The 11,390-nt window shown below is 33.8% G+C and overlaps 1 protein-coding gene across 4 annotated transcripts; it reads right to left on the bottom strand.

Annotated features, from left to right (window-relative positions):
• Positions 1 to 1,385: 1,385 nt before the first annotated feature.
• On the bottom strand, positions 1,386 to 9,598 carry foxp3b (forkhead box P3b). Of its 4 annotated transcripts, XM_051904423.1 has the most exons (13): positions 9,394 to 9,598; positions 5,988 to 6,145; positions 5,702 to 5,791; positions 5,482 to 5,590; positions 4,635 to 4,761; positions 4,448 to 4,552; positions 4,249 to 4,336; positions 3,490 to 3,564; positions 3,129 to 3,267; positions 2,485 to 2,561; positions 2,296 to 2,397; positions 1,812 to 1,933; positions 1,386 to 1,649 (listed from the first exon to the last, which is right to left on the bottom strand). In XM_051904423.1, the coding sequence occupies exons 2-13, from the start codon at positions 6,141 to 6,143 to the stop codon at positions 1,571 to 1,573; spliced, it is 1,269 nt and encodes a 422-aa protein (XP_051760383.1). In that variant the 5' UTR covers positions 6,144 to 6,145; positions 9,394 to 9,598; the 3' UTR covers positions 1,386 to 1,570. The 4 variants fall into 4 exon arrangements, with proteins under 4 accessions (XP_051760383.1, XP_051760386.1, XP_051760384.1 ...); XM_051904425.1 differs by lacking the exons at positions 1,386 to 1,649; positions 1,812 to 1,933 and adding an exon at positions 2,737 to 2,857 and having other exon boundaries at positions 2,341 to 2,397; XM_051904426.1 differs by lacking the exons at positions 1,386 to 1,649; positions 1,812 to 1,933 and having other exon boundaries at positions 2,485 to 2,943.
• Positions 9,599 to 11,390: the final 1,792 nt, after the last annotated feature.

Below are 11,390 nucleotides of genomic sequence, written 5' to 3'. Positions count from 1 at the left end.
TCTTGTGTAGGTACTTACTTATTTACAACCGCTAAAAAGTATCAGTGGTGTATAAAGTACTTGAAAGCCATATACACAGTTTGAGCAGCAAGATTGTGTTCAGTTTTAACTCTTTCCTACATTTTGTTTTCTTCGAATTAAAAAAAAATGGCAAAATGTTTATTGTAAGTTATAAATATAAAAAATACTAATATTTTAATTATACATTGAACATTCATGTTAATTCATAGTGCATTACAACTGATATACGAGACAACTTTAAAATGTTAAAATGTAAATGTTGAAATTAACAATGAACAATTCTTGTATTAACCTTATTTAATGTTACAAATGGACTCTTATTGTAAAGTGTTACCATTTCATATAAATCCAAACAGTCATGCTTAAAAAAAAAGCATAGTGAGAATGACCTCAGAGAACTTCCATTTTTATTTTACCGTAATACTGTTGCAAGGCCGTTTGATATGTATGCTGTAGTGGAATATTTTACTTAGAGGAAACTTTAATGCAGTTAAGATTATTAAATAATTTAAACTCAAATCAGTATTTCATGTCCATGTATTTATTTGGTAAGTAGCCATGTAATGGCAATAGACTGACTTACTGTGCATTATCTCCAATCTAGTAAACAAATACATATATATTTTTCTTTAGAACGCAGTGCCAACCACCATCATCGGCATTGTGGGAATTCACATAGTGGCACTGGAATATGAGGGTGAACAAAAGCCTGTGGTGGCAGAGGAGCACAAAAGCACAGGCTGAAGCATCATAAGGGATGGATACGATCCCATCAAGCTGGAAGACAAAACAGAGAACCACAGGGGAACAGATGCAGCAGATTTATTTACTCTCCACCTTTAGACTGCAGCATGAAGTCACACATGTGCAAAATGGGGTGAAAAAGCAGCCATTTGCACATGAAAAATGATGGAATTCTACAGTAATTCAAATCAACATGGTGAGGAATTTTTTGTTTTCATGTCTCACCAACATAAAATTTGTCCTTAATAAAGCCTGCTTCAGTAACTCAGTTTTAAACTATTATGCAGTATAAATATCCTAAGAATATGATTTAGAAATGTAGATAGGAAATTTCTTTGTCTTTCATTCCAGCAGCTTTGATGACGCTTTTGATGTCTTTGCCTGCAGTTACAGAATTACCACACCCAAAAACGTGTGAGCACACACAGATGCCCTCTTCTGGTCAGGTTGGAGTCTGGTCTCTCAAAGTGAAATTTTGAATAATTTTGAATATTCTAATATGTTATTGCTATTGTATTTCATTTTAATCAGACATTGTACAGCAGGTTAATCAAAAATGAAGCATGCATTTATTTATAACCACTGTCTATGAATTAAAAAGAAAACTTACAGTCTGCATAAATATTTGTCATATTTTTTTTTTAATTAGTAAGACAGTAACATCGTTTTTTAAGGAAGACTTGTTGACATTTTTCAGATAGATATACATAAATGAATATTAACAAACAATCTCATCCTTTATGATCATTTTTTGTTCATACTACGCTAAACATTTGTAAAAGGTTTCACTGAAGATCTGTGGCTTTTATTGATGCATCTGATGATCTGAGGCTTCTTTGGATGGACAATGAGAGAAGGGTGTCAGCCAATTCAAAGTGTAGTCCCTGTAAAAAAACATTTGATACGTTGCTTTGTCATATTGTCAGACTTTTTCAAAACAATGCACATATTTTGTGAATTTAATCTATATTCTTGTTTTGATAATCCTGAACATATCATTGTGTATGTAATTTGTCTAAAGATGAGAGAAGAAGCTGAGAGAGGACCTGTTGATTTTTTGCCCTTTCCTCTTCTGAAACTCTTCCTCATCCACTGTCCACACCGCCCCCGTCCTCCCGTCCACTCGCACAAAGCATTTGTGGAGACTAAGATTGTGTCGCACAGCATTCTGAGAAAAAGGATGAAGCAGTTATAAATCATAAAATATAATTTTATATTCATATGAATTAGGTCTAGTGGTGTTTAGTGAGATTATTCAGCATGATTTTATCATGTCAACAGCGGCACCATGTGGACAAAAATATAATGTCCCAAAGTGCTTTGTGCTAAAGGTTGGAGCTTGTTTGTTTTAATTAAGCCAATTCATATACCATTAAATCAGACACACAAGTAAACCTTTCAGTCTCTCATAATATTATTAAAAAATATTATTAAAATAAAAGCTTAAATTGAGTTTTGAACTAAAGAGAAATGGGACTGTTTCTAGGTCTCATACTCATGGTTAGTTGGCTGCGACAGCATGTTTAGTACCTTCCATGTAGGAGAATTATGACGGAAATAGAAAAACATCCTTGTGAACCAATTGTAGATTTCGTTTAATGTCCGCTGTTTTTCTGGGGCTTCCAGGATTGACTGTAGGAATAAATTATAAATCATATTTATACATATTTATGTTTTAAAATGACCATTAAAATGTATTAGATATATATTTGTTCTTACCCATCTGATTAGAAAAGCATATGTATATGGAGGTCGTATATTGGCATATTTGTAGTATTCAATACTGCTAACGAAATCTGTAAGTGGCAGAAAACCAAATAACTGAAAAAAACAGAACATCACATAATAATTCTTGGAAATTGAAAACACTCATATGTGCATTGTGCCTTATGTAAACTGCTGCGTGTTTTGCTGAGTTGCAAAGTGCACAGCCGGATAATGCAAATGAGTCAGTCATTTTCGAAAACATACTTGCACAATGCACAGCAAATGCGAAATCAAGGTTTTATAATAGATGGAACTCCAGCTGTGGCCGTGTGAACTACTTTTGGTCCAGATCTTAGGCAGCCTTTGTGGTCTGCAAACATGCCAACTGTGACAACAGGAAACAAGCAATATCACAACTTCAACTGTAGTCATAGTGGTAGACCACCAACTTTCTACTGTCTGGTCAATAACCTAAAGGGAAAGGAAGTAAACAAAAGATGGGTGTGGCCTTCTCATTATAAACCATGTTGGATGGTATCCTTCACCATTTCAGTTCCACTTGATTGGATTATTCTTGTTTAAAGAAACTCTTTAGCTAGATTGTGTGTATTTAGGGGCACAGCAAGATGTGTATTTTGGGTTTTAGCAGGTTTTACCTGGCAGCAGGTGTGGTGGGGGTATGTGCCAGGGTTCCTGTCGTACCGGTGCTTCACTAGCTCTCTCTGTCCTGCCATCTGGCTCCCCCAACGGGGGCAAATTTAGTGCCAGTGGCCTCAACCGGCCTGCAGCAACTCCCTGATAAAGAACACACAAATCAGTCTTTAATATGAGAGCGGCATTGAGCACATATAGATTGCCGTAGACATCTTGAAATGAGTACAACTGCACTTTATATAGATTTACTGACATTTTATGAAATCACAAAAAGGAAATGTCATGTTCACAATGAGAATCACTATTTCTGTATGCTCTCACGAAACTTGTGGCACGCTCAAAGAGTATTCTGTAGAGTCTTACAGTACATGTCGAGATGCATTCAAAGAGTTGGAGATGGATCTGCATGGCGTGAAGTTTCTGCTTCTCCTGAATGAGCTGAAGACATCACAAAGAGCACATTAGAGCCAGTGGGTTCCCAGGTGAAAAAAAAGTACATTTCAATAATGTACTTAATGTGCTCTATTTTCGCGCACTAATTTTGTACTTAATATACTAAAAATTCTTCTTTAGTACTTCTTAAGATAATCTTAAGAACATCTAAGTGTACTCAACTGTGCTATTTTGAGACACCATGAAATATGAACTAAAATGTGCTTTTAATAAAAAATATATTTAGTTACCACTTGTAGTACACTATGGGTTCAAATGTACTATAAGTAGTATCTAAATACGTTTTTTAAATACAGAGATAGTATATTAAAAGTACATTTTAGTTCATATTTCATGGTGTCTCAAAATAGTACAGTTGAGTACACTTAGATGTTCTTAAGATTACCTTAAGAAGTACTAAAGAAGAATTTTTAGTATATTAAGTACAAAATTAGTGCACGAAAATAGAGCACTTTAAGTATATTATAGAAATGTACTTTTTTTTCACCTGGGTTCTCAAACCACTTTTACCAAGATGTTTGATTCTTTTGGGTTCACACTCAATGACTCAAAAACCAATGAAACCATGATTCACTTTCAACGCCTCATTCATAATGACTGATGATGATCATTGATGCACAAAGCAAGACTTGAGAGTGCTGCTTTTAAGAGATCGTATCACTGATGTACCTGATTCTCCATGTGATGTACCAGGTCTTGCTGAACTCGCCATTGTGCAATAGTTTTCTCATCTGTGCTGTGTTCTCGGTTCAGATGTCTAGACAGGTTGAGAATCAAAACTGGTGTGTATCAGTTTGAAAATGATAAGTATCTAACAAGGGAAGCTTGCTTACATTATTTCAGATATTGGAATAAAATACAGACTTACCTCAAAAAATGTGTGTACTCTTCAAAGACTTTATCACAGCCTGGCCAGCGACATTGTCCATTTACATAAAGAGAGCTGGATCTCTGCATCTCTGTCTGGACAGGGCTGAGGAGGACACATGAAGGATGTGAATATACTTATTGATGAACATTTATTATCTTTATGATTTATTTTCAATGATACTTACCTGTGATGGTGTAAGCTGGGAGACTGTTTCCTGTGCTGACTTGATTGAGCAACAGCTTGTATGGAAATCTGTGCGCCGTGACCGGTGTCTTTTCTTCTGTTCATGGCTGCTGAGTGACTGTCATTTGCTAAAGAATTAGGCAAAACAGTGCACAATTTATTCATTTTTTCAGTTATTATTATATTATATTGTTTTTATATTTAATACATAAATAATATATATTTTTTAAAACTATATAACTCATCTCATATAAGATCAATTAAAATGTATTTAAATCATTTAAGTCATGAGTATTTTATTATATATTCTCATATTTATATTTAATTTATATACATTTGTGGTCTAACATACACATACCCTTTGTAGTATTTGCAAAATGTTAAAACTTAATAATAATAACAATACTCCTACTGCTAATTATTTTTAGTTGTAGTAGTAGTAACAACTTAATATAAGTAAATTTAGTTATTCTGTTTTGTGGACAATATGTAAACATCTGTTATGTGAAACAGCTTATTTAGGGTTGTACAGGGAAAAAAATGCAATTTTTATGATCCCTCTTTTTTGATCAACATTTTGCAGATTTTACAAGGAGTATGACCTCAACGCTACATAACATAAAACATAACTACAGCACCTACTTCAGAGAGTTGAAAAACTTTTGTTTTATTTCTTTTGAACCCTTTTTGAGTCGAAACGCTTTGAAGAGGTTACATGCAGAGGTGTATATGTTTCAAAACATTGTTGCTTGACAGAACATGTACATATATGGAATATAATGATATCTCTGAGGACTTCACTACGTCGAGAAAAATGTAAAGTTTGAATAATTCATTGGACCACAAACCCTGAAGCAGGAGAGCCGTAGAGCGGAGTACAGACGGCCTGATCTGGCCAGCTCGAGAATTCTGAAACACTAGCTGAAGAAAATGCATCCGTTCCTCATCACCAGTTCTCTGCACACGTACAAAAAAACACTGAGAATCACGCCAACACCCTCTCCACAATAAAGGCCATTCACTGAAAGCTTCATGTAGCTTTTAAACATCCGTAGCTTATTAATCTACCTGGCTTAGTGGACGTTTTAAGTATGTTGAGTTGTTGGATGGAGCTGTATGGCTGAGCTGGACTGGTGCCACTGTCTGAGGGGCAGAATTCTACAGAAAAGTTGCAATATATCAGAAATATATATTGCAGTTCATATAGCAAGAAAACTAAAAATACATCTATAGATGAAATGATTTGGAATCTTCAGAAAATGCAGTGTAAATTATATGCAAACAAACCTCAAAAGTGATGTCTTCATTTTTAAGGCATTGTTACAGAAAGTACCAGAAAATGAAGCTCACTCACAGAACGTACAGCAGGCGAAAGATCTTCCACGCACTGGGGTGAAGAACGTTCGCTTATCAGAGGGGGAGATGCGTCACGCTCTTCTTTTAGTTGTGGCTGTCGTTCATTTTCTCTCCCACTCACCCTCTTGTCACTTTCTCTCTCAGACTGAGGCATTCCTGAAGTCAAGAGTTTGACAAAGATTGAAAATTGATGTATAGCGTCATATACTTACAGACATTACTGTACATTTCACATAATACATAATGTGGAAGAGACAATGAAACAATTAGCTGAACTTTAGCTTTTTAACTATATCTTTGGTTAAGGTTAAATTAGTGTTATATTTATCTATATTAGACTATCTAGGAATATAAATGCTTCCATTTTTTAAATTTACCTTTTGTATTGGATTGTGTTGGATTGGATTGTAGGAATGTATGTAGATGTATTTATTTGTGTAAGGTGTAAGCACTGTGATTTTTAATCAACTATTTTATATTACTTTAATTATAAGGAACATTTCTCTTTGACACTCTTTACATTATTTTGTTTTTACATTATTCTGTTAACTAAAATCCATCATGATGTCTTTTTTAGGCATCACAAGTGTATTCCTTATTTGAAAACTAAATAAAGAGATATTAAAATAATAATAATACTGTATTTTCAACATATATGAGAAGTGGTTTCATTAATTTGAAACCACATTTACAAATACATTTTAATAATTAAAACGAAATTTAAAACTTCTGTTGTATATATCAGTCCACTGACCCCTTCATTACCCTCATGAACCCCAATAATGTGTTTACCTGAACTGATTCCTAAATTTATCTAATTATGAAGATGAGTTAAAGGGTTAGTTCACCCAAAAATGAAAAAATTTTCATCAATTACTCACCCTCATTTTGTTCCAAACCATTAAGACATTCATTCATGAAATCAAATATTTTTAAAGAAATCTGAGAGATCTGTCCCTCCATTGACAGCTACGCAACTACAACTTTGACGCTTCAAAAAGTTCATAAAGAGAAGGTAAAACTAATCCATATGATTCGAGCGGTTTAGTCCAAAATTTCTGAAAAGACTGGATCGCTTTATATGATGAACTGATTGAATTTAGGCTTTTATTCAAATATAAACATTGATCAGCGAACATAAACAGAAGCTCAACTGTACCTGCTTGACGCAAGAACAAACCTCATTGGTTATTGCAGAAGCTCAAACGTGCTGCACAACACACGAGAATGATCCTCATTGGTTCAAGCAAGCATGCTTGAGCTTGTGTGGATTGATGAATGTTTAAATGTAAATAAAAGCTTTAATTCAGTCTGTTCATCATATAGACCTTATGTAGCCCCGCCCCTTTTCAGCGTTGCGCTCGTTGTCTTTTGACTTGCGGTTTTTATTTCCACAGCGATCTTACATATTTATGAATGAACTGCTCGTTTTAAAATCTTCCCGGTCTACTGACATTTGTTAAGACATCTGCTTTAAACATTACAATGCTCATGATAACTTTCATTAACTCTACAACAAGTAAATCCACTTAACCAGCTAATTATTCTTTGACAGTGATGCCATAGAAATGTACAGAGCTACCGCAAAACGGAAGTTCAAAGACAATTTTATAGAGATGGCGGCGCACTTGTTTCTCTGGCGCATAAGGTCTATAGGCTACAGCGATCGTGTCTCTTCAGAAAATTTGGACTAAACTGCTCAATTCATATGGATTAGTCTTATGATCTCTTTATGAACTTTATTAAGTGTCAAAGTGGAGTCAATGGAGAGACAGAAATCTCTCAGATTTCATTAAAAATATCTTCCTTTGTGTTTTGAAGATGAACGAAAGTCTTATGGGTTTTGGAAACAGAAATTTCATTTTTGGGTGAACTAACCCTTGAAATATGCTGGAAATGTATGCAAAAATGGCAAGCCTTAAAAATAGGCTACTATAGAGAAGGTGAAAGAAATATTATGGACATTCACAGAAAACCAAGAGGGAAAATAAGGACAGTGCTGATATGATTCCATGCAGTTGCATTTAAAAGGAAAGTTCGGCATGCATGTAAGGAGTCCCAGGAACACAGACCATCTTATGGGGATGTTTTCAAGCACTGAGGGATTGAATAATTAAAGCAAAGTGAGTGAGACTACTAGTGATCAATGTAACTATGTGTGAACAGACTACATAATTTACACAAGCCACAAGACCATAATCATTTCTGAAAAATCTCTAACCTCTAACTCCATTTTTCTTTTTGGTTAAAGTCTCCAGAAAAACCTAAACATGAGAGTTGCTTGAATGTGAACCCAAAATGTGCGTGACATCTGTCTGTCATACAAGATACAAACCTCTCACACCTCAGGAAACCACACAAACACACTTTGCATTTTGCAAAAACATGCACAAAAGAAGCAACCCAGGAACAGGATAAGGGATATAAGACAGCAATAGAATGTGGTTGATGATGTTATTGAGCCTGAGTTGAGATCAGAGCATCTATAACAATAAAAAACAATATAACAATAAAATAAGATTTGTTTTTATGCACACCTCTGCACGTCAAACAAACATCAAATGCAAGCAAATGAAATTCTAAATAAAAAATAAAATAATTTGGATTTCATCTATTAAGACTAAAAACAAAAATATAATGCTTGCATTATTATTCTAGTCAGTCGCTTTTCTAGACAATGTGTCTATCACTCCTTGTGTAATTTTGCTTTCAGGTTCACACAACTCAGCGATGGAATATTACTCACTATCTCGCTTGATTCTTTTTCCTCTTTTCACATAATTGTAGCCAAAAGACAAAGACAAGACAAAATCTAAGTGAAACTAAGTGAAACTACTGAACTTTGGTAGTCTTCATAAAATCAGGATGTTATCCCAAAAAAATTGAGAAAAAAAACAAACAAAATGACTCACAGTGACCATAACTTTATCTCTTTTATCCTCCTACGCTCATATTTCCATTGTTTGAATGTTTGGCGGCGTAGGTGCAGTAAACATACACAGTTCCAAACCATTTAAGCAAATATCTCAATTTCATGTGCAACATGCATTGTATCATACTGTATCGTTATTTGCTTGGTTAACATTGTTAAAATATTGTTCAGATATGCAAAGCAGGCATAAAAAAAAAATTTTAATAGTCCCATAATTCAAGAAGTTTTTTCTTTGAAAAAATAAGCATGCATTATGCAACATAACGATATTATGTGCATGTAGATAATGTGAATGCAGATTTGAGTATCCATACAAATTTTGGATACTTTGGAAATTTAATCCAAAGCTGTCTCATCTAAGGCCTACATGGAATACTTTGCCACCAAAGTTGTCATTAAATGACAGGCACTATTAAATTACGTACTGTATATTTCAGAAACAAGCAAGTAAATATTCACCAGCTTTCTTTACCTTGCGCCTTTGTAGTCAGTCGTTGTCTTCCTGTGCTGTTCTGGTTAAAAACGAGAGTGAAAGGATCTTTATAGGATAAAAAATGACAATCTGAAAAAAAGAGAGAGATAAAATCTCACATCAAAGGAGTAAATACAATGTTATATTCTTCAGTTTATATCAAAGAACATAGATTATGACATGAGGTAATGTGATTGTTCTATGAATGGCAAAGGACGCACCAGAAACTAGACCATCTAACACGTCAGTCTGCAGGGGTTGAGCACAAGTTTTCTTGTGTAAGATTAAAGACAATTTATGCTACTCTAAAACAAATGCTCTTTATGTTATGTTAAAGTGTCTGGCTAAGAAAGGTAAACACAATATTAAAAGAAAAAAGGCTTGTGCATTTTTATTTCATTTTGAGATTTAGAGACAAAATATTATTTAAAGATAATGCATTGTTTTTTTGTTTGTTTGTTTTTTACTTATGAATAACAAATTACAACAAAGTTTTAATAAAATTTTGTGCTGCTTTATAGCCTATGGCATAGTTTGGTAATCTTTTCTGCTATATCATATTATAACGGAAAGACAGTACCTGTTCACACATTACAAGAAAAAACTCACAAATTAATTATACCCTAAGATCTGAATATATATAATTTATTATATAATTTGTTTTAATAATATATATTATTCACTGGTCACTATGGTAATAAGTTCCAGCAGAGACAGAGATAAGTACATAAAGGGAAAAAAAGGTTTCCATACATGAGCAACTGTGTCGTGCAACACGTGTGTTAAGTTGTAGGAAAAGTCTAATTTACGCTTAAGCAAACTGTTAACGCTTAAGCAAATAGTTTTCACGGAATAGTTTCCAAAGAGCTGAAGTGCATTTTAAGACTCACCTGAAGTTGCCACCTTCCCACATAGAATGTGTCATTGTCTGTAGTCAGTATCCAGCACTTATTTATACTCAGAAAATACTCAGTGTCATCACAAAGGAAACTGGCACGTTCCACAAACAACACGGTGAGGGTATTCATAAACAACTCTTGAGTTTGACAAAAACATCTTAGTGAAAAGGAGTTTATTTGGCGTCAACAGGTGAATAGCGTAATTAATAAAGAAATAAATGTCATACAGAGTCCCACACATCAAAGTCCCACACATCAATTCATCACTGACTTTTAAATTTCCTGAGAGCATCTTTTGTGCAGTATACATTAATATGAATTTTTTACATATGTTTAAGGGAGAAAATGCATAAAATGTTGTCCTGGGGCTGAAAATCTGGGGCTGGGGCTGATAATAATTATCTGTGTCATTACAAAACAACAATAACATCAACAATGATGATTTTAGTAATAATAAAAGGGATAATCATAACGACTCATGATCATTATCATTTTGATTCTTTACGGTACTGACCAATGTAAACGGAATATAAATAACAATTGCTTCCTAGAAATTACATAAATGTTTACATAAATATTTAGCTCTCCATATATGGCAGTCAATGCATGATTCCTAAAAATGATGCATGTAATTGTATGTATATCGCATGTAATATTCTCTGCATCCTTTTGTGCCACTATCATAACTATAAATAAGAGAAAATCATTATCTGTCATATGAAGAAAAGTATGTGTTAACAATTTCCTACTGCCGTGCCCTATATATCAGTTGCTTTATTGTCATTTCTCTACAGTTTGTGGTATAAGAAGCAGAGCTACAGACAATAAATGTAGACATTCAAATGACTTTCTTTCTTCTGTGGAACACAAAAGCATATATTCTGAAAAATTAAAAATGGAAAAAAAAGCGATTTTTTTGTCCATACAATGTTTGAACACTAATATTTTCCACAATATTTTCTTTTGTGTTCTGTAGAGGAAATAAAGTCACGCGCAAGTTTGGAACAACATGAGGGTGAATAAATAAAGAGAGAATTTTCCCTTTAATGTGCTGAACATGATATATGTTCATTATTTTACATATTTTGTAATATATCC

The sequence above is a fragment of the Ctenopharyngodon idella genome, chromosome 8, assembly GCF_019924925.1.
Source record: "Ctenopharyngodon idella isolate HZGC_01 chromosome 8, HZGC01, whole genome shotgun sequence".
In the NCBI taxonomy this organism is placed as follows: domain Eukaryota; kingdom Metazoa; phylum Chordata; class Actinopteri; order Cypriniformes; family Xenocyprididae; genus Ctenopharyngodon; species Ctenopharyngodon idella.
Note: the sequence above shows the minus strand (reverse complement) of the source record. Positions and strands in the feature narration are given on the sequence as shown.